The 24,929-nt window shown below is 38.0% G+C and overlaps 1 protein-coding gene across 7 annotated transcripts in view; it reads left to right on the plus strand.

Moving 5' to 3' along the window:
- LOC137603478 (neurexin-1a-like) overlaps window positions 1-24,929 on the plus strand; it is a 259,246-nt gene that overhangs the window by 205,506 nt on the left and 28,811 nt on the right. For 4 of the 7 annotated variants that reach the window (XM_068326991.1, XM_068326989.1, XM_068326992.1 and 1 more), the window contains 3 exons: window positions 5,469-5,640; window positions 13,244-13,333; window positions 14,650-14,969. In XM_068326991.1, coding sequence (XP_068183092.1) covers window positions 5,469-5,640; window positions 13,244-13,333; window positions 14,650-14,969 — 582 coding nt within the window. The remainder of the gene's footprint in view (window positions 1-5,468; window positions 5,641-13,243; window positions 13,334-14,649; window positions 14,970-24,929) is intronic. The other 3 variants (XM_068326993.1, XM_068326996.1, XM_068326995.1) reach the window with 1 other exon arrangement.

Consider the following 24,929-nt stretch of genomic DNA (forward strand, 5'->3'; position numbering starts at 1 on the left):
TGTAATATTTGAGTGTCCATGAATCACACAGATTCTTCTTCAGAGAGAAATTGACACAGTGGGCAGGGTTTGAACCCAAAAGCAGAACACTCGTGGAGAATCTTTCAATCATATTTTAATCAATAACACAAAAATCAAGAAAACACAAGAAAACTCACAAAGTCCAGAAAGCTAGACGTGCGGGCAAGGGTGCAAAAAAAAAAAAAATCCAACAATCTGGCGCAGAACCAAAAGAGAGTCAGACTTATAAAGCCTCGAGGTTATCAGCCTGATCAAGTCACGGGGTTGAGATGAGGGACATGTGTGGCGACGAGACTCCGCCCACCAGTTCAGCTCTTCCTCCGGCCACACCCCAGCACAGCATTATCTGCAGCACAACACTGCACTCAAAAAAATAATACTGCATGTTACTTAATTCAATCAGTGAAACATTTTTACCTGAGTCATGAGTAAAATCCAAGTGATATTTTCTAGTACGTCTGAACAAACTGATTTGGTTCAATTACCTATGCAAATTGAGTAAATGTAAGTGCATTTTGAGGAGGGACAGCACCTTGCTCAAGAGCGCCTCAGCAGTGGCTGGGAGGTGAGCTGACACCTCCCTCTTTCAGCTCACACTCTGAGGGATGGCCCGGCGTGAGCGGGATTTGAACCACCGATGGCTGCGTGATCTGGCTTCAAGTTATCTGCTCTACCGCTGAGCCACTGCCAGAGTGAGTGCCCAGTGCCCCAATATCGTTAAAAAGGCAGAATGGGTTCCCTTCTGTTTACTTGATGTTTTTAAGTTGTTAGTTACATCTCCAATACAATTGAGATGACTTGTTTAATAATTGCACTAACTAATATTAGTTAATATATTCTCAAAAAGGTTGGTGAAACATACACTTATTATTACAAATATTTAAACCATGTAATCTGTGAGTCAAATAATGTTTTATTTTAAGTAAGTTTACTTAATTTATATGTGTCTATTTCACACAAATATTCCTGTTGGAGTTTTACTAATTAATTTTGATGTAATAACATCAAATACTCATCATGATGATATTCAGAATTTTTATTGAGCATGCATAACTATCATAACTGTCACATCTACTAGGTCCTTGAATCATTTTTTAGAGTGTGGTGCTTTTACACTATTTGTTATGAATTTATTGCACTGTAAAAATAACTAATAATCCTTATGATTGCATATATGTTTGTTGTTTTTCTGATTTGGGCGGCACGGTGGTGCATTGGGTAGCGCTGTTGCCACACAGCAAGGAGGTTCTGGGTTCGAGTCGCGCTCTGTGCAGAGTTTACATGTTCTCCCCGTGTCTGCGTGAGTTCTCATTGGGTTCTCCGGCTTCCTCCCACCTCCAAAAACATGTGCTTCAGGTTAATTGGGCGGTCCCAAAGTGACCATAGGTGTGAGTGTATTGCGTGCATGGTGTCCGTGTCTCTGTGTAGTCTCTGGCGTCGTGCACAGAGTTTCCCCCACCTCACGCCCTAAACCAGCTGGGATAAGCTCCAGCTCCCCGTGACCCATGACAGTGGATAAAGCAGTGACAGCAAATGGATGGATGGATGATTTTTCTGACGTTATTTGGTGGTGCATTCCCTTCAGTCAATGGACCACATAGTGTAAGACAAAACATCTTCCTAAATCTGCCATCCTGTCTTTAATTCACAAATCTTTGCAAAAAAAGATGGGCTCATACATGAGACTTTCAGAGGTAATTAAAAGATAAGGTATAGTCAGCATTAAGATATTTAGCTTCCATAATCAGTGCTTAATATCACCCTAACACACACGGAACACACACCGAGTGGTTGGCAGGGTGCTTTCCCACCTGACAGCAGAACCTTAAGACATGTGTACTGGTGGGAGATGTGTTGCAGTCCCATGGTGTTGGGTGAGATATGAAATGCGACATGTGCACAATGGTTGTCAACATCAATGACTCATAAACAAGGAAATGATTGGGACAGCCCACGCCTCGTGTTCATGTTTTGTGGAGATTGGAGAAGAGGTCTGCATCACCAACACACATCCTCCCCTCCTTGCTGTTAATGTTGCCTTTGAGTGGGCCGGGGCAAATAAGCTCAGTGCAGTTAAACCCTCCAGATCCGTGTGTCTCAGTGTGCGTCAATTTTTCAGTTAGTTTGTTTGACCCTCAAGCAAATTGTCAACAAGATCATGTTCTTATTGATTATTTATTGATTCATTGATTTATTCATAAGAACATCTTTCCACAGTTTCATTCAAAATTAAAACCCGCGTTTATCATTAGTTAAATTATATTGAATGTCGTCATGCATTTAACACAGTTTTCATACAATTTCATGTGATTTTGCTGGCGTCTTTTGAAGAAAATGAAGTATCAATCAGTGTTATGTGTAATTACAGAGAGAGAAAAAAACAACTCTATTTCTCTGCAGAGATTGTTCTGCAGCTAGTAAAACATGTATCCCTGTGGTTGTATAATGAGCACAGATTTTAACGAGAGACTGACACCCTCACAATTGTTGCAGCTTCTCCAGCTGCAAGATGGAGAAGCTGCATCAACTTTATCAGTTAATTAAACTCTATTGCAGCTTGATGAGTAATTAATCAAGGCAACGTGCAACATCTCAGGCAGGACTGAGTTGTTTGGGTGGGGTATATGTTCATCATTGTATATGTCCCAGGGGTGCCAATCCTGTGGGAAACAGCACTTAGCAAGTCCAAAAATTGTACTAGATATAATGAGCTTGGTTTATGGAAACAGCTATCAATCACTTACTGACATAAGCTTGTACCCTATTACAGCTTCCAGATTAAACTCTCAGTGCTTGACCAACTGAAAAACTACTCCTCTAAGTAGATCAAATTTCAGAAAAAGCTGAAAATGTCTTGGATTATTATTTACAAAAATAATGTCAGTGTGTTTGAAGCCAATGCCTACTCTATCTTATAAAGCAGAGGCAATAGCAGTCAAAGTTAATCATGTTAATATGGTTGAGACACGGGCTTTAAGCATGTCAGAAATTTAACTTTGAATTTTCCAGCATGCAGATTTAGCTCTTATCTTTTCATCTGATATCTGACTCTGTAAATCTAATGGTTTGGGCTTTGTTCTTTGTCTGTTTCTCCCTTTCATCTACCTCTTGATCTCTTCCAACCCTGTGAAGAATATATTTTTTTTATTCTATGGAAATTTGAGTTGGCAGATTGTGACTAAATGCAGTAAATTTATTAACAAGACCATAGGGAACATTAAAAGCCAATTGAAGGAGGCTATTAAAAGCAGAATTTTAATTGGATTGGTCCCTCCACTTTTTTCCAAGAGCAATAGCTCTTTAAAAAAGTTCTGAATTAATGTCTTCAGTGTGTGGTCCCTGACAAAAAGTTTGGAAAATGCTTGTCTCATGACAGATTTGACTTTTTCTGAAGATTTGAAAGATTTAAACATGTATGTAAAAGCTGCCTTGATGTGAGTTCTGGTGATTGCAGATGCATTCTGCTGGCTGTTTCCTGCTCAACTCTGTCCTGCTGTGGGGTTGTTGTCTCAGTGTATGTGGCTCAGGGGTGTCTACAAAATAACAGATTAGAACCATTGCAGGATTTTATTACAGCAAGTGTTTACAGACCTCTCCGTCCATTCAGTCTTAAAGTACACACAAATAGCATTCACTCTAGTGCAGTGTGCTGATTGGTATTAATGCTTGGGAGGACTCAGTAAATTGAGTTAGCACTGTTGCTGTAATGCATCAGATTATATAATCTGTTTGAATAATTTTGCAAAGCATACAATTGTCCTACTTTTGGTAACACATTGTGACACTTTACAAATGGTTTTAATTGAACTTTAGCTTCTGGCTCTTGAGAAATGTTTGACTGCCCTCCGATGTTAGATGGTGTGTGTGTGTGTGTGTGTGTGTGTGTGTGTGTGTGTGTGTGTGTGTGTGTGTGTGTGTGTGTGTGTGTGTGTGTGTGTGTGTGTGTGTGTGTGTGTGTGTGTGTGTGTGTGTGTGTGTGTGTGTGTGTGTGTGTGTGTGTGTGGCAGGGGGGCTTTAAAAGAGTCTGTTTGTGCATATGGGAGAGTTAGAGAGATGTAGTGTACTATTGGCTGTGCTGACTGGATAATGACATGCAGAGTGCTGCGCTGTTACAGTAGGTTCAATCTACAACCAGATGCTCATTTTCACTGCAGCTCATAAGCAGAGGGAAAGGCTGAACCATCATTTACATTCAACTTTGTGGAATTAAGCAGTAGGACTCACGGACTTCAATCATATACTGCAAAAAGAGTTATTATCCATCACATGTGGATCTGAGACAACTAAGGTTAAGCGAGGTTCAAACATTCTTTGAGACATCATTTTCATGTTTCTGTGTTTATCATTTCATACTCTCTCTGTAATGAATGCATTGTTCATCACTACAGTATTTAATGATGTGGGTTTCTACAACATGCTTGAATTCAATAATATCCTGTCAGCAAGTTCTGAAGCTCATTTAGTGATGACAAGGGCGTGTCTACATTATTTTGAATTACAGGCAGAGATGATTGGATGTACAATTATGAATGGATAAAGCAAGTATGAGTGTGTTTACAGCATTTTAAAGAATCACACGGCAGCACCGCATAGACAGCAGCAACAATTAGTACTGGAGCCTGAGGAGATGCTCCTAACTTAACTATAAAGCTTGTTTAACTGATAGCTCAGTTTGCCTGTCTGTCTGCACTATGGAGGGAGGGTACAACATGTAACAGCCTATCAAAGGTAATAGTCCATATTGTAATTTCTTCCCAGCAGCTGCTGTCTAATGCATCCGTGCGTCACATTTTTCTTCAGAGTTGTTATTTATAGTCTTTTGTTGTTAATGTTTGATATTTTTATGTTTATGTTCTGGTATATTCGTTTTAAAAGCATGCGGGAAGATTTCAGTTTACAGGAAAAGTTTAGAAAGATCCAAACTAGATGCAAAGGTGCCAAAATGTAATCAACATTATGTCATAGAATTTAAAGCAAAAATACTTGCAAATTACCATTTTAATATGTAAACACGAATAATGTTTTCCCCACCTTGTAATATATTCTCTTTACAAAGCATGCAATCATCTTAATTTTAGAAGTGAAAGCTGTAACTTTCAAAACATGGACATTTTGTTGATACATTTTATTCTGGGCAGTTCTCCAACTTCAACTCCAAATACAGGATAAATAATAAGATGAAACCTGCTGTGTAAATCCATCCATCCTTTTTCTTGTCGTAATTGTGATTGTCCCATCCTCAGCCACTTATCTGCCTTGTGGGCATCAGGTTTGCTGGAGCCTTTCCCAGCTCGGTGAAAAACGAGTTCCACCAAGGAAGACACTCCAGCCTGCTTTAAATCGAAGATGAAAATATTTACTCTCTACATTCAGTGACCCGCAGCTCTATATGTTTACTTTGATTTCTTTCTACTAAAACTTCGAATATTCTGTTTCTCTCGTTTCAGGAAAAAGGAAATATTGCTGTTGTATTTAATGTCGGAACAGATGACATCAACATTGAGGAGACATCAAAGTTTGTAAATGACGGAAAGTACCATATAGTGAAGTTTACGAGGAGTGGGGGTAATGCCACTCTGCAGGTGGATGACCTGCCAGTCATAGAGCGCTACCCCACAGGTGAGTCAGTCACTCTGCCTTTAGTTACCTCTCATACCACGTAGATGCAATGTAATGGTCGACAGGTTGTCAAGCCAAACTTTAACACATTATATGTTATAAAGCTTCTTTGTTGAATTGGCATGTGCTTTAATTGTTTTTTTTATGTTTCTGTTTCCAACAGCTGTTTAAAGTCATACCAGTGTTGCGGAGTGATTCTTTCATTGCTGAAGTTTCTCACTTTATATTCAGTCAATGCTGTTAAACATTGTAGGTCTATATAAAAAGATTGCAATATATCAATTATTAAAAAAAGTATAAAGGGCAGCCACCCTGTCTACATGTCTGCTATCACTTCCCATATTTATAAATTATCCAGTGACAGGTTATACTTGCAACAAGTCAAATCAATTGACTATTCACAAACTACCCACTTCGATGTTGGAAGTAATTCTGTGTCAGCTCAAATTGCCTGTCAATACAGTAGATAGTTTGGATTAAGATGATGGTGGGTTTGACAGGCCTGTAATAACATACTCACACTATATGAATACCTGAATTAATCTGCTCTTCATTTTATTTGCATACCAGATTAGCAGCTGCATTCCAGCATCTGGTTCAACCATAACAGTTCACTTTTTCAATGGTGAATTCACAGCATGTACCACAATACTCATGTAAAGTAGTTGTGAAGTAGTGATTGTTGCCATTTGTATGGCATGCATAAACAAATCTTATATTTTTGTAGAATTCACTTTTTATTTCTCAGTGTACTCAATTTATTTAAAAGAATACAGTATCTACAGGTTCTGCATTGTACATTTGAATATCCACACTACTCAGCAACACTGGTATGTTTCTGTAAAATGTCAGGATGTTATTAATATTAACACTCTCGAAAGAAATTCAAATGCCACAGTTTGTGTTTTTCAAAATGTTACTTTTTTATGTGCATAAATGCTTTGACAAAAGCGAGAGAGAGCTGAAGAAGTGTGACTATTATATTGCAGTTAATATTCCTGTTTGTCAATGATGATATCAAAATACCAAAATCACTTAAGTGCATCTGACGCCACGCAAGGCAAAACTGCATCCTCAGGTCAATAGTCTGCTTGATTGTAAGCAGGCAGAAAATACAAACAGAAGACAAATCAAACTGTGTCTAACCTTTTACATAATATTCACTTGCCGTGTTAGCTATTAATTGTGCATCCATTGAATAAAAGAGGATTTCATTGCGGGGACTCAACCTCACTGGCTTTTGACAGCAGACAGTTATGATTCCCTGCTGTCAAATGCAGTATTATGATGTGGACAAGGCACAGGTCACAGAGTTAAATGTCTGGATGCAATTTGGATGTTTGTCAACACACTTATGATCCATACAGATCTGTGGCACAAGTACTAGTTGTTTGAAGTTATAATACAGCTGAATTAAATATGGTGAAATTAAATTCAGCTAAATAGGCGATTAACCACCCGGTAAAGCACAATCAATCAAGATAATAGGAATATAATAGCTATTTAAAGTTACTTTATTGAACTATTTAATATCTAGCAATGGAACATAGCCAATGTTTTGAATTTTGGTTATTTACACAGTAAGTAATAAAAAATTATTTGATTCTTCGTTACTTCACTGGAAATATAAAGAAGACATACCATAATAGTTTCCACCTGTTCTGATAAGTGCTATGTCATATCTCCACCAATCATACAATAGTGACTGCGAAGTTTAGCTACCTTATTAGTCTCATTGTCGACTAATTACATCTAATCACAATTACTGTGCAGTTCCTCCCCTCACCCCTACCACACGAAGCAATTATTCTTACGGCTTGCCTGCAGTTTGATTAGTATCCATGTATGCCTCTAACAAACTCATAATAGAAGCCCTCAGCCACTCTTAGGTCACTAACAGATCAACAGTGATAACAATAAGCGAAGACAGCAAAGATAAAAAATGATGGCTGGAGATTAAGGAGGAGATTGTATGGGGGGAGCGATCATTCTCAAAGCAAAGAAATAATTACTTCACCGGGGCTTATATTGCTGTACTTGTAATCTCATTAAAAGTCTTGTACTGCATTCTTATAGGCCATTAAAAGTCTTTAGCACAATTATAAGAATCTAAAATGCAAAAATACACATGCAGATATAACCAGTTCTGTATTTGTTGCCGTTTTCTTTTGTTCTTGGCCCATTTTTATTTTGTGCTGCAGGCAGCAAAAAAAAGGCAAAAAAAAAACAAAAAAAGCATCCCCTTCTCCTGAGTCTTGGCCATGGAAGTAATACCATCACAATGGTGCTGCCAGGCCTGCAGGGTACAGTGCAGTATTCTTCCAGAGCACCCAATGAACAGTCGCTGCACACACAGATAATGGAGAAGTCCTCGGCCTTATTCTTTTACTGTTATCAGAGCATGGTGCACTTACAGCGATCTCTGTCTCTCACTCCTCAAGTCCAGTTCCCTCTTCTCTGTCTTTTTTATCCTGTAACCATTCACCCCTGCCCTATCTGTCAATTTCATCCTGTGTCCTGTTTTCCCACCTTGCAGTGTGGAGTCTGATGTGTGGGATGCAGAGGGGGGGGGGGTGCAGTTTTAGCTTTATCCATTGAAATGCCATGCTATCTGCACTGGTTCTGCCTCTGTTTTATCCATGAGCCCATTCAGTCTATTGTGCAGCGAGTCATCACTGAGTATGCTTAAAAATGGTGCATTGGTAACCGAAGCCAGAGCAGACAAAAAGTGGAGCAGAATAATGAAAATAATTGTGAGATTTGGTTCCCCCTTTTTTTAATTCTCCCAGCTCCATGAACAGGGAAGGCATTTGCATATTTGTTCATTTAATGTGGTGAGTGTCCTAGGGCTTGTAATGAGATAAAGCCCTACCTTATCTGACCACTTTATTAATAAAAAAGAAAACAAGGAATTGAGGGCAAAGAGGGTCAGTAGGGACAGCTCAGCTGAACCACTGCTGTCTGGCAGAGGAGATAAGCCAGGCTATCCCACACCAACCCAAATCAACACACAGCAGCAGTCACATGCTCCTCTTGTAGAAAGGATGAATGGCCTCCGTTGCTGCATGAAAGCCCAGAGGACAGCATTGTTTAACACTCTGGTATCCTGCAGTGGGAATCAATATACGATCAGACCTTGATTGTATCCAAACCTAATAAACCTTAAAAGGCTCCTATTATGAAAATCACATTTTATTAATGGTCTCTACATATACATAGTGGTCCTCCCTAACCCGGCCAACTCCTAGAATCTGGTAAACAACGCTTCCTGCATCAATTAATATTTGGTGTTTTAGGAATTCATGGCCCGGACAGAATCAAAACAATCCGATTTTGCTAGAGTGGTATTTGTGACGTCACAAAGGGCGCTCTATGATTAGACAGAGTGATTGACGATATTGATTGGTTGACTTCCCCAAACGCATGGCCATTCCTGAGGGGAGTTGTTCAGGCTACGGTAGCATTGTGTGGTAATGTCCTAGCTCAGAGCTACACGCAGAAAGTTCCTCACAAATTGTTGAAGTCAGCTAGCATTTGGCTAACTAGTTAGACCTACTCCAGTCAGGTGTGTGTGTGTATCTGTGTGTGTGTGTGGGGGGGGGGGGTCGTGTTCAAGCTACGCTAGCTGTGTGTGGTAACGGCCTTCCTGTCTGTAAACATCTGTTGTTGTCGCCACTGATTTTTGTCCCATATGCAAACACTGTGTTTCAAATTCTTCGCAATGTCTACCGGTCAATAGGATCAGCCCATGTAGTGTTTACATAATGAACAACGGAGTCACGTTCAGATGAAAGCAGCTTCACGCTCAGCGCAGGGAAATCAACAGTTATTAACAAGAGAGACAAACATGAGAAAAATAAGAAAACACTTTGTTACACGCAGTAACAAAGTTAGTGAAAGAAAAGTTTCAGACTGACAACCTCTCCAACACTGGATCAAAACAAAATACCCGTGAACGCGTGGGGGGAGGGACATGTTGATAGAGGAGGCTCTGAGGGGGGAGTGGGGTGGAGATAGGGAGCTAAGAGCTACGATTCATTAACACAGAGTGTTCGGGAGCAGAAGCGATTTTATCAATATTCAATCAAAGATATTGAGGACCGTGGATCACTTTGGGGTAAGACATTTCAAATAAAATGTAGTTGGATATCTGGCAACTGAATGACATGAATTTAAAAAAAAGCATAATATGGGACCTTTAAATTAAGGATCCACTGAGCAAGCCATAAGGTGTAATAAAAAAACAAAATATTAATGGTTTTGAAAATGGTGGAGGATTTTTGTGCATGTGACACAGAATGACTCTGCATTTCTAGTATATGTGTGCACATACTTCTGGGTCCTCCCTATCAACTGCAACTAAATGTTTCTTGCAAAATATTTACAGCAGGGAAGCACGTTGGCACAGTGGGAAGCACTGTCGCCTCACAGCAAGAAGGTTCCTGGTTGATTCCTCTCTGTGCACAGTTTGTATGTTATCCCAGTATCCGTGTGGGTTCTCTTTCCAAGTACATGCAATTTAGGTGAATTGCTTACCCAAAAATTGTCCCTAGGTGTGAGTATGTGTGTAAATATTTGGCCCTGCAATGAGCTGGCATCCAACTTCCTGCCCATAGCCAAATGAGCTCCAGCAGAACCTGCGACACATAACTTCAGATAAGATTAGAGTCATCTTGTCTACAAAAAGATGAATGAATGAAAGACATTAAGCCAAAATGTATGAAATGAAAAAGAAAAAGAAAATGCCAAGTGCTGCTTTTCATGAGTATAAATATATAATCATGTCAGTCCTATTTGATAATGAATCCTCTTCTGATGAGGTGTCACAGCAGCAAAGAACAGAGGTGACACAACAAATAACACCCAGTGAATGACAGACTGAGGTGACAGGAATAAACAAAGCCACTATAAAGAAATTAATGATTTATTCATTAATGTGACAAATGACACAAATAAATAAGAAAGTACAGATGTGTGTGCTTTTGAATATTTGTCAATTTATTTGCATGTGCATAGTACTTCCACAGTCCCTAGAAGATTTAGGTCATGCAGAGCTCCAAGAATCTTGCATTACAGAAATATACCGTGCATTCAACACAAAATGGTATGAGCAGTATAAAAACATCACAAAGAAAACTGGGGGCTGCTGTACTCTGTTTATACCTATCTGAAAGAAGCTTTGTGATTTTCTACCTGATGCATAAACTAGACATATTTTCTACAAATGTTAGCCATGACAATTTTCTGCAACCACATAATTATTATTTACAAGTCTGTTGTTCTTGTAATATTCATTCATTCATTCATCTTCCGAACCTCTGTATTCGCCATAGCGGATCACGGGGAGCTGGGGCCAATCCCAGCTAGCTTAGGGCATGAGGCAGGCCAAACTCCGGGCGTGACGCCAGTGCGCCACGGAGCCACACAAAGACGGACAACCATGCACGCTCACACTCACACGCTACGGGCAATTTAGTTAACACAAATTAATTTGTTAATTAATCTGAAACACATGTTTTTGGAGGTGGTAGGAGGCCAGATAACCTGGAAAGAGCCCACGCAGACACGGGGAGAACATGCAAACTCAACACAGAGGGGGATTCAAACTCGGAACTGCCTTGCTGTGCAGCAACAGCGCTACCCACTGCGCCACCGGGCCGCCCGTTTTTGTAATATGACAAGACAGACTAAAAAAGTTCATCATTGTTTTTTCTGTAACTTTTCACACACAGTCTGAACATTATTCAAAACCCATCACAGATTGAGCACCACTGCACCAGGTGACACTTTATCTCCTTACCATGATACTACTACTATGCTCCTGCGTTAATTTGCAGCTAATGCACTGATTTCATTACCCTTAAAAGTGACTGCAGACCCCAGCCCCACAGGGAAATGTTAAAGCCTGTTTTATTTTGTTTCTTTCATTTAAGTAAATGTTTATGACATAACGACCAGGATATTTGGAACCATTATATATCGTTTTCTTTTCTTTTCTTTTCTTTTCATAGATTTTTCATATGAATTGATGAAAATATAATAAAAACAGGATGTCACCAGCTTTGCCCTTGAATATCATGAAGTCCGTCATCAGCCAGTATAAATGTGCACACTTCATAGGTGACTTTCTGTTTAGCATGAAGGTGCTCCATTTACAGTGACCTGATTCATAGTAGGAATGTTTCAAAAATATAGCTCACTAAGTAATGTTTCGAGATCCACATCGATGATACAAACATTGTCCCTCTGTGAGATTGTTGTAATGCAGAGTGTATCTTTTACATCAGTGTTGAAGGAGATGTGTTCCACTAAATCTCCTTCACAAGCCTTTGTGTGACAGCATGGCACAATCGACTGCAGCCAAATTCCATGAGCCACATAGACAAGCTTTAAACCCTTTTCTGTGTTGCTGATCCCCTACAGTAATTCAAGTTGATGTGATTAAGAAATGTCTTTTGATGCGTCATCTTACCTCTGAAACCTTTCATCAGACCAGCTGTGTATCGGTTACAAAGATTACCTCTTTCAATCATGTCTCTGTGATTCTTTACTCCATCTTAACCATTCACCACATCTTTATTAGCTACCGGATCTTTATCTGCAAAAGCGGAGTTAATACCACTGATGGAACAAATATTGTCAATCTGCAGGAAGAATGGAGCTGACTGAATTCAATTTCTGCAGACAATACTCAAGGACAAGTAGTCAAAGACAGTGCCACGTTGCTGAAAGTCTTCTGTTCAGGAGGTTATTGGCCTTGACAAAAGAGTGATGCAGAATTTGCCCTCATTATTGCTGAAGTGCCCCCAATTTTGGTGTAATTTTTTCCTTTATCTGTTGTTTTTCCTTTTCCTCATACTTATTTGATATATACTCTGAATACTGTTGGAAAAATATTTTTAGATTGGCTCTACTATACAGTGTCCGTTAAACCCTTGTCCTACGCTTCTTTATAACTCATAGCTATTGTCAAAGTCATTTTATTAAAGGTTTTACAATACATGTACCTACTTTCACATTGTTTTCTGACTTTTCCCAACCAGATGCTCTGAATGTATACTGTGTTAACTGTTGTACTGCTATTAGCAATATTATGTTTTGTCAATTACACATTTTATAAATGGGGTGGGTCTTTGTAATACGATAAAGTTAAATTCTTTAAATCATAAAAGGTTGATTCAATGATACATTTAAATGATGTTCTTTTTTTTGTAAATGTATATAACTAGTTTAAAACGCAGTTTAAAAGCTAGAGGGGAAAGACTAATGGGATGGAAATATTATGGTAAATCTCTTGTAATGGTTCAGATAAATTTGTGATGTGGGTTGGTTTATAACATAACTCTATTAATGTAGATGAAACATCATAGTAGTTCACTTATTTTCAATTAATATAGGCCTAATTTGTTTGCTAAAATAAAATAAAATGAGTGAAGTTTGTTAAAAAAATGTTTCGGTAAATGTTGCTTTTTTTTTAATAAACATCAAAAACTTTTCAATTATAAAACCTTTGTGTAATTGTATAGTTTCAGTATTAAGTATGAACATTTAACCTTTGACCTTACAGATTTTAACCAATGAAATGTCTCTTTAAACTTTAAAGGCAACAATGATAACGAACGCCTGGCGATTGCTAGACAGCGAATCCCATACCGTCTTGGTCGAGTAGTTGACGAATGGCTACTCGACAAAGGTAAAATCACTGATTAAAATTTTAAATAAAATAATTTGATAATAACGAAGTCTAAAAATTAAATGTTCAGTAAAACGTTAAAAACTAAATGATTTGAACAGTTAAATTTAGTGTGTAATGTTTCATACTTTTCATAATAACATATTTATTTTAGAGATGTCAGCTGTTTTAAAACGTGTTTATTTTCGACTTAAGGTTAAAGGGACTGTAAATATGAATTTAAATCCACCTACTGAAGTAATATCAGTAATGTTAAAGTTTGTATAAATTACTGTAGTATTTTTCTGTAAACATCTAAACCATAAATTTAAACGTAGTTCTGTCTTTCATTGGTGTTATTTGAAACACTTTTGAAGCATATGCAGTACATATACAGTACTAAGAGTCATTTGGTCTGTTTGTTTAAACTGCTAGCACTGATAAATAGAGTGTAATATGCATTGGAATCAGAATTTTGAGTCCCTTTAACAGATATTGTAAATATGTATAGGGCATTAGATAAACTGATAAACTGAATGCATGCTTTGTTCTTTATACTTTAATAACTAATTCATATTTTTTCTACTTACTTAAAATGTGAAATGAGCCCTATCATTTCTGCCTTTTTGTTTGGTCTTCTCATTTTTCTTTTTTTTCAACTTTGTGTTATTACAATGCTGTCATCATTTCTATTTTGGTTTTCCATGTGTTCAAGCATAGCAGTTTGGTTTTTCTAAGTTGCTTTTGCTAAAAGGATCAACAGTTCTACAGTAAATATCTATAGAAGTCTTTCCTTCTTTTTGTGGGATTGTAGAAAATAATCTCACATCCTCTAGTAGTTTCATTTTTTTTATACCTGCTTGTATCTCTTGAAGTTTTCGGGGAAATTGTAAGATAACATAAGCAAAGCATAATGAGGCATATGCTTTTGGCTGTGGTTGCTTTTGTCCTATTCTCTATGCAATTTTCTGCAAGAAAATTGTCCATTTATATCACTTTGAAAATTATGTTATCTTGTCAAGTGTTCCTAAATCTATTGTAAACCAATAATATTAATATTCCCGATTAATCATCTTTCCTGTTATTTTAGATTAGACTGCCCTTTTAGCAAAGCTGCATTGATTCTAACTTCTGCGTTTTCATTTTTTTTTTCCTAGGCATCTCATTATTATAACTGCAATAAATTATCGGGGTTTGCTTGTATAGCCCGTAATTTATTGGTCTCATTAGCCACTGGGCAAATAATCTGTTTTTCTGATTTTTTTTTCCTGTGTAGTATAAGTTGCTGACTCCACAGTTCAACATTCTTGTATATATATAACGTTGTTTTTCCACAGGACGACAGCTTACGATCTTCAACAGCCAAACCACTATACAGATTGGGGGCTGGGAACGAGACCGGAGTAGATCCTTTCAGGGCCAGCTCTCGGGCCTCTACTATAATGGGTTGAAGGTGTTCAACATGGCCGCTGAGGGCGATCCCAACATTAAAATCCAGGGCAGTGTGCGACTTGTTGGGGATTCGCCCTCCTCTATCACACCACAGTCAAGTACCACAGCCAATCGATCAGAGACGTCCACATCCATCATGGAAATCACCACCACCACGGCATCGAGCAGACGAGTAAAACAGACGACGCCACGAGAACCTCAGCAAGTAAGATCATCTTTAAATGATTCTACAGTGTGCCCTCGTTCCTTGTGTTGTTCCAGGAACCATTAACGAATTCCGCGATAGAGCAACAAACTCTTTATACTGATATGAAACCAGTATGATTTATTATCTATCTGTATTACCTTTTCTCACACTCCTATTGACTGTTTAAAGCACTTTTGTGTCTCAAGGAAGTGCGTTGCGTTCCCAGACTCACGGAACGTAGCGCACTTCCAGATGCCGTCAACCAATAGAATGCACGTACGGTATCATGTGACTACTTACCGAAAATCCGCGATGAGGTGAAGTCACGAGTGTCGATGCATGAATGCGCGAGGGCGCACTGTATTGGTAATGACGAAGGCGCATGTTGTCTTGTCTCAGCTTAATCTATTTTAAAATACTCACAATTCACAGCATACATTGAAGCACACCCTGGATTAATGTGTCATTACGTCATCTGACTGTTATAATTGGTAATGTCTTACTTTATTGTGTCATGTCTTTCTTGTCCTTCAGTCCTCTGACCTAAAAATGGAGAGAAAATAGATCATTTTTCGAGCATTGGGAGCAGCACCACAGTGTCTGTGTTATTCCTCATACAATCAAATGTGGTGTGTGTGGGTGTGTATTGGCGTGATAGCCATCCTAGAGGTTCTCCATCATCTTTATCTACCCTGCATGGACGGTGCTGCATCTGCACCAGCAGAAATCCTATCAAATAAAACAGAGATGTGACTATTGTTTTACAGTCCTTGCCAAGAGTAGAGGGTATTTCATCTCAAATCTAGAATAAAGCAACAGCAGCTATAATAGTCTCCATAAAAAATATTATTAGGCTATTTAGGAATAATTTGACTCATCGCTATATTTGTTTTGCATGTTGAGTGTGTTTGTTTTTACGGCTAATAATGGTTTACTATCAAACTAATGATTTTAATTACTGGCATCATTATGCTTGGAACTACTGATCAAAAAAATAACTTGCTTACACCTTAGGAATACCTGCACACTGAACAGAAGATGAACTTCTCTGCTTTCATCACTGAGCAAAGTAATTTCACTGATTTTGCCCTACATTGATAATAATAGGTGGAATGTAGAAAATGGATTCACTGATGGTACCAAGCTTACAAGCTTATTGGTCTATACAGGATGTGTTTATAACATAAGATAAGGGATAAGCTAAGATAAATCTTTATTTGTCCCACAGGGAGGAAATTTACACAATTGCGGCAGCAGAGAAGAAGGAATTAGTCAAACATACATACAGATATATATATTAACAATTTCCGATTTACAATTTACAGTCACCAATGTACAATTTACACTTTACAACCCACAAACCACAACTTAAAACTTCACTGGTCATTCAGATTGTGCGAGTGATTGTGTGTGGTCAACTGGTAGCAGTGCTGGTTATACAGTCTGACAGCCGTAGGCCCAGTGATAGCGTTCCTTCACGCATTTTGGGTGAAGCAGTCACTCAAATTCACGTTAACATCACTGGAGAGCTGAAGGAGCTCGCCAGTGATGTTAACGTGCCCTGCAGTAGGTTGGAGTCATAATGCAAAATGCAATAAACTATAATCCTAATTTTACTGTAAATACGTTTAATTATGGCTGAGTAATTTCTTACAAATATAATTTAAAAATCATTTTGGATTAATCAATAATTGGGCAAATGATGATTAGAAGATGAAAGATGGAAAGATACACACTGTCACAGTTTTAGCTTCTTGTCGGAATGTTTTCACTGAGGAATCACTTAATGCAACCGTGTATCAGTTCTATTTCAAAGATTTGAGGATAAAACACACCAGCACCTTTCATTAGATTTAGTGTCCAAAAGTATATAATTCAAAGAATATTTTTAATACTTTTCATATATCATCCTTTCATGACTTTATCTGGAAGGATTACTTAAAAAAAGAAATTGAACCTTGAATATGAATGCATATAAAACATAAAGTGACACTTACTTTGTATTGGCTTTGAAATAAATCTTTTAAAATCTACTTCATCCAAAGTGAAGTAGGAAAAATACAATTTTTCCCCTTAGTTTAACATATTATGACATAAACTCTTACCTATCCCACTTTGCAACAGCAATGGCCCTACTTCCCTAATTCTGTCTCTCTCTTTCTGACCTCTGTCGGTCATAATGGTTTGTGTAAGAGTCTGCAGATGCTGGAAAAATAACACAATCATAAATATTGATCCTCAGGAATGGTTTCTTTCATACTCAGCATGGTTCCTGAACCATAACAGGACCATGTAATGCTGGCAAGATATACAGACTATAATTATGTTCTTTGTGCTGTGTTAGAAATTGCCAGCAAGGAGCCACGAGACTGCCAGAAAATCAGGAGAGGATAATAGTGACTATGATGATCTAGAAATGCAGTACATGAAATAGATATTGCATTATTTATTTATTTATTCAGTTTTTTTTTTTCTTCTTTCTAGACATGTTATTACAACAGTTGAAGCATCATCAACAACATCTGAAAAGAAAAAAGAAAGGGTTGTCGGGTAGAAGCCATTGGCTTTTAAGGTTCCGGTCCCCTATTATTTACATGCATACCTTACACACAACCTGATGTTTGAATATGTCACATTAGAATTTTATGCAAACCAGATTCTGCAATTATTGATTAATTAGAATCCAAACTAATTTTTTTGCTTTACTCATGATTATTATTTCAAATGTTTGTTGTGTATCACCGAGAATCAGATTAGTGCTGTCACTTTTGCGGTTTTCTCTTTTTGGTGAGAGCCCAAATTTAAAAAAAATGTGTCCGATAATATTGCAAACAGTGTGTGAAGTGTCAGGTTAAAGCTTGAATAAAGGGAAAATAGTCAAGGCTAATAGTGACATGCTAGGTATTATCTAATGCATTCATACAGAAAATAAGGTCACTAGATTAAAGAGTGGTGCTGCGATATTGGCAGAGAGATGACTGAGGCATGCAAAAACGTGTGCAGTGGCAGATGTCAGAGTGCTCAGTGTGATTCAATGTGACAACCTTTCCGCAGAGAGCTCCTGCAGTAGGACATTATTGTCTCAGGACACTACACTTACAAAGGCATCATGTCTGGCCTCTGTAAAAAGAGATGATGCATTCAGTGTCCTCTCCCTCCAATCGTCAGCATTTTAATGGCTGTCCAGCTGTTCCATCTCCCTTGGAGAGCAAATGCAATTCAGCAAATGCTTTTATACCTTTAGACCATTACGTTATGAGAACACGTACGTTTTACTAGGCTTGCTACATTGCGAATTGGACGGCCAACACTCTTGGGCTCTAACCATTGAAGCCTGGTGAAAATGGTGCTCTAGAAAATTTAAATCAGTCTATCAAGACGGCCAATGGCAAATCTAGAAGAAATGTACATCTTTGTAGGCCAGTCTAACAGTGAGAGGTTGTGGTCAAGGCATTTTGGTATTATGGCAGTACACATACATTTCTTTAAGCCACTTGTTTTAAGTCCCTACTGCTTTCAAATATCGATATTTCAAGTGGCCATAATCATTTCAATATATTAACAATGGATCAAATGCAGCTCTGTAGGTTTTGTACAATGGAGTTAAAGCATCTACCAGCTCATTGTTTTGTTTTTGTTTTTATGGCCAATAATTCAGGTTTATACTTTTTTTTAAATTAATTTTACATTTCTTTCATTCTCTTTAATCATTAAATGAGAAGTATGTGACCAACATCCCTGTCTTGCTGGTCCTACAACATTAAAATGATGTCATGTAGTGACACTGGCTCTGTAGATTTAGTCTTATTGCACTGGTCCACTGATTTCCGGCAGGGTAATGCCTGAGCTAATCATCATTATTAGTATAATGATTTTCAAGTGTCTGAGGGAATTTTGCCTTCTCAGGTGTCCTATCAAAAGTTCTCTAAATACTCAGCTGGGGTTATATTGTTATTGAATGCTGTGGACCTTGACTTATGGGTAACATTATATTAATGTCATTCTTATCAAATCACTGGGTGTCCACTCATGTTTTATTAACAAGGACATTATCATCTTAGAGCACACTGGCTAATCAAGAACGAAATGCACTATGGGAGAAAAAAAAAAGATGAGTCAGAGTGACTAATGTAATAGTGATTAAAATATCCTGTTGCTTAAGGGATAATTGGATTGATTCTATTCCAGGACTTAAAAGCTGAATTAAATATTAAGATTTATCCTTGGTGTTGTTGATTTTCCTTGTCATAAACAAAGTGAAGAGGTGGATACAACACAACAAAGTATTGAAATGATGCATTTTATTTTCTGAGACCGTCATCGCTTGTATTTTTATTTATTTTGTTTCCGTAATTACAACTTACATTCATTTCTACGATTATAAATCAAGACAAGGTTTTCCAGGAGAAGCAAGACAGGTGACTCACAACATTTGGGAAATTTTAAAGATTTAGGTGTTGGGTTTTTTTTCTCTATATGTTATCAGGGGTATAAGAGGAGTTGTAAGTAACAAAATTAAGATGCTTCTTTCTTTCCCCCTTTCTTCAGTGTAATGTGTCTGTGGCGGAGGATTCTGGGGATTTCATGCCTGTTTTGATCATATCTTAATGTTTCCTGATGAAGAGTCTACACTTTGTTTTTCTTAGCTCAGTTAGTTGTTTATGCTGTGTGTGTTTTGGCCCATGCTGAAGAGTTAGCTTCCAGTAAGTTCTGAACATTGTATTACTGAAGGGCTCTTTGTGGTGGTGCATAGTCACATCTATTTAAACCACAATCCTCCAGTGCACATACTGTATGTGAACAATGGCCTTGGTGTTTGAAACATAAACATTTCATCAGTGAGTACTCTTTTCTACTTAGTATATGATTTTGATTATTGCTAATTCAACTTCAATTATTCATAGTCCCAGTCACTCCCAACATTCAGTACAATTTATATTGTACAGCTGCCGATGAAAATGTATATCATCTCCGACATTGACATGTGTTTTGAAAAATGTGTGAATTCCAAATGATTCCCCATGTAGGTAATGCTCTCATAAGAAAATTTAAAAAAAGATTCACTCTGCTATGTAGAAGAGCACTTGAAAGCTCTTAACAGAGAAGGATCCTGACCTGTATTACTGTGTATCATCAACTGCGGCCAGCTCACATACGGTTTATAAATCGCTCACGTGGTCAAAGTGTGAGGCTGCCATCCACACCCAGAGCTGTCCTCAGAAGATTCAAAAAGTTGGTCATCTTTCTACCTCAACAGACACACCCAAGGACAATTAGACCTCAGAAAACAAATGCTGGATGAGACAGTTCACGACAGAAACTAGTTTGTTGTTGGTGTTAATTTTTAAATTATGAGCAAGCAATCAAGAACTGCTTTTTACTTCAGGCAGCTATTGCCTGCTTTTTTATAATAGTACCACTTAACATTATCGATGATTAGTAACAACTGTTGGCATTTACATTTGACTAAATGCAGCAAACTCACCAGAAGTGTAGTTTCCGAGTTATTTTTTGAACCACTGTGAAACATGTGTTGGTTTTTGCTACTAATTGTTAATTTCACATTGTTGTGTACTCTTGAAAGTGTTTTAAAGTAGATTGATAATAATCAACTATTGCTGGCCTGTCATTAACATCAGTATGTTATCACTGGCAGGTAAAATAACCATTAACCAGTTTTATTATAAGCAGTTTTTGTATGGTACGTCATCTGATCGATTTCTTCATATTTTAATTCATAGTAACTATGTTGAGCAAAAAAAGAAAGTGGTCGTACGAACATGTGTAACCTGAATTTACCTGTACTGTATAACAGAACGTGATGGGAGTCAGGGTTCTGCAGGATCTGAATGTCAAGGTGAACACCTCTAGTCTGGTGCTGGTAAAAATAAAGGAACACTTCCTGAAGCTGATGGAAACAACAGAAACAGACTTTGGTGTAAAATGACATCAGAGTAACACCTGTCAAGGTGAAGCCACGCATATCTGAACTGGTCTCTATGACAACAGCAGAAGTCACACTGATTTACAGGTAGGTCATTTCATGACAGGTCATGTACTGTCCAGGTTTGGTTCATTGTGCTGCATGAACAGATAATTTCAGTACTATAAAGTCATTTTTCCCTCAAATCCAATGTTTGTTTCTTGTATTTTTTTTTTTTTTTGCAGTGCATTTTCTTTTTATAGCTGGTTGTTGGTGGAAATTCAAGAAATGTAGATCATAGCCTGTTCCTTAGGAGAGTGAATGGCCACTAAGTCACATCATTGGCACCAAATAGCCTATTGGCCCCGCTCCTTGTAAATTAACCCTAGGTGAGTTGGGTGTAATGGCCATTTAGGGGAAGTGAGGAGCATTCAAAACACATTGTGTGGGCCATTCCATTTGCAGTCACTGCACATGGTTCAGTTCCAGCTGAACTGGCTTCTAGTGGCTCTGTTTGCCCTGCAATGAGGGTCATAAAGCTGGATTTCCTGTATTTCACTTGGACAATCAATGATTTGACATGTGGTACTGCTGCACCTTTAATGCAGAGTTTGGATACCTGCTAGCCTCCCTCACTGACTCTTACAATAATCCATAAATAGCTGTGTCATGGTAATCATGTGGAGACAGATATTTTGCAATTTAGTGCCCAATAGCCGTTCTGTCTGTTGTGCTACTCTCTCTGAATCACGCATGTACTATGTCTCTTTATTCTTTCTGGTGCTAACTTTGGGCATTGTTATGATTGTCCTGATACTGTAGGGATTATTTGTTTTAGGGGATCAAGTTGCAATAAATTTGCAGACTAGAATTAATATTAATCCTGCATGCATCAATGTTCAGACCTGAAACTCATTTCAAGTATTAAACTCTCCACAGACAACTGTATGCATGCAGGTTTTGTAATTGTGGTTTGATACTCTGACTTCGGTTCAAAGATTAAGTATTCCTTTCATTTTGTATGCAGGACATCTGCTTTTACGTGGAATTATCATTAATAAAACAACCTGTTCATAGTGTGATTCCACCTGCTGTCAGTGGATATCATTGGAGTGTATTTAACATCACTCACAATCACTTACAACTGATTGGCATGTATGTATTTATGTGTAGGTGTTTGTTTGTTACTTGGCAGTCACTGTCCACTTGTGGACAGAAATACAATTTACATTAATATAAGTATCTCACAACCTGCACAAGATTTGCAGTTTACAAATATGATTTTAAAGAATAATTTTCCAGTTTTCTGTTATAAAGAAAGGTATTACTGCCTTTAGACTTAGTTCCATAAAAGTCTATGACTTTCAATTTAGGGACAGGGAGTGCTTTGATAATTGGCTCTACTGTATTTGGTGAATTTTAAATGTTAGTTACGTTAGCAAAAACACAGCAAGTTGAAGGAATAGCATGCAGTGGTGTTTTTCATTTTGCAGACTGGTTTGCTCATGTTCCCCAGAGTTTCTCCAGCTGAGTAGCATCCAAATTTGAGCTCAAGAGCCCGCACCAAAAGCCAGAGAAGTAAAAAAAGAAAAAGTAACAGAAAAGAAAATATTCAACAGCGAGCCCAAAAGACCAATTTGTATACATGTTGACTAACCTATTCACGTACCTAGTTAGTCAAAAGACTCTTTTCTCCTCAGCTAAGGTAAAAGGAAAATGCAGGCATCTAAGTAATAGCCAGAAATCTAGTCTGAATAGCAGGCAGTTAGCATTAATGATCCTGTTCATTTTATTGCAGAAAGCTTTCTATGTTTACAATTAATGTTGTACCGAACTGTGCTTTTGATAGTCTCAGCTATGTGACCATGACTCATGCACACACCACTCTCACTGCTGCGTCCATCGTGGCATTGGTGCTGGATATTTTCTGCAAGCTTGCTTTAATTGCTTTTCATTTTTGTAGAAAAGACGACTCTTTGGTAAACTGTGTACAATTAGACAAACGGTGAGCTCACATGACAGGCCTCTGACACGCCACAGACAGGCCACAGCCATTTCTAAAAGATTAGGACTATGTTATGCTGAGATATTCATTAAAAAATTAAGAAATATGATGAAAACATGATTAAACAGAATCAGGCAGACACGTATAATACAACCCATCTCAAAATTATCTGTAAGATCTGCATAAAATTAAACTTATAGACAGTGACTGGAACATAAGAGCTTTTGAGTGCACCTGGTTGGATATTGTGTTGTTTCTCTGAGCTCAGAGACAATTTTTAACATTAACTCTCAGGCACTTAGCAGACTTCAGTTTGAAATTAGTGATTTGCAGAGTTGATTAAAAAATGTTATTTGTTTCTCTTCTGTCTTTTGTATTTACGTATATTAAACTGAATTTTTCATCAGATTTTCAACCAAGTGAAATTGTACTCCTCAACTGATCTTGTTTCAAAACAAGAAAACATTCTTGTTGTTGTTGGGTTTTTTTAACATTATTTTCACATCTGTGCACTCAGCAATTAAAACAAAAAGCAAGTGGTGATAAAGGAAATAAGACTGTTTCACATGTGCAGTGAGAATCAGCGAGGCTTCAGTCATGTTACAGGATATTGAGCCTATGGTCTCAGACACAGACTTACTGGAGTGTTCAGTCTGAGTGTCAGTGGCCTGTGAGGTTGTGTGGTGCCTTCAATTATTCACTGAAAAGAAAACAACCTCAGGATAAGATTTCCCCTGCAATGCAGATGTATGGGACTGACCAATGTTCTGAGATATTGTGTGCTCGAGGAGAAAAAATAGCCACTGTTATCAAATGCCTCACTTCACTGACAGACATGCTATTGATTTTTCTTTTCTTTTGGATTTTTTCAAGTTTTATTTTATGCATTGTCCCTCAAGAAAATATCTGGTGACATCAGTTATCCATGCCAAAGAAACAGAAAAATCAGAGGTGTTAATGCAGTGGCTGTACAATATGTTACTCTACTTTTAATCATGTTGAATCGTTTTTGTTCAAAGTTGTGTTGATGGGCAGCTCTGATTTTTTGCCCTTGTGTGGCTTGCTGACCCCCTCCACCTTGCCCCTAAACTGCTGTGTGCTGCTGTGGGTGGTCCTGGAGTGTGTTGCCTCAGGCCTGGTCATGCGTTTGTGCCACCTAACGCTGACAGATGGCAAAGAAGGTAACACCATAGACCTGCAGTGGCCCCAGGCCCATGGCACTCACTCCCAGCGACAGACCATATCCATCATCTCAGCCTCACCAGGGGCCATTATGGATGCTGCCCTTCAACATCATGTTGTAACACACTTAGAGTCCACCGGATTTGCAGATCCACACCAGTTTGACATAAACTCCACTGTGCTGATTGTGTTGCTGTTGTCCACATAATTTGACAAGCGTTTTTACATGTATATTTATAATTGACACAATCCACGGGTTAGCCATCTGAGGCACCCCCACCCCCTTGATTTAAAAGTTGTCCAAAACAAAGTCATGATATCTTCTGCCACTATTGAGACAATTATGGGAGCAGCATGTTTGCTTTTGCAGTTCTCACACTGCTGGCTGATTTACATATGACTCCAGACTGTCCCACTGCATCAATTTGGATGATGAGAAGAAAAACCTACGCAGTGTGAAAGTTTCCACTTTTATATAGAAGTGGATTTTGTGTGCAAAGCAGATACTGACAGATTTACAAAATGTTTTATTGACCATAGTGTTGCCTGTTCTGATATTTACTGTTATTATTTATTGAAAGAGAAGAGTCAGGGACCAAATGATTAACATCAAAATATTTTTTTTTCAGAGTGATTTGTTCCCACCAGCAAGAATTTGCTGGTGTATATATGAAAGTCATAAACACAAGGTCCGTAGCAACTGCTTACTGAAATTGGCTAAGATCTTCATTGTTAAAACATAAAATGTCAGGCACTAACTGGCTGATGCATCTAAAAACTATTTAACTGATGATACAGGTACTGCAAGATAAACAGTACAAATCAGTTCTCATGAAAACAAAATTTTCTTAACTTTATTTAAAATCAC

This window comes from Antennarius striatus, chromosome 11 (assembly GCF_040054535.1).
Source record: "Antennarius striatus isolate MH-2024 chromosome 11, ASM4005453v1, whole genome shotgun sequence".
NCBI classification, from domain to species: Eukaryota; Metazoa; Chordata; class Actinopteri; order Lophiiformes; family Antennariidae; genus Antennarius; species Antennarius striatus.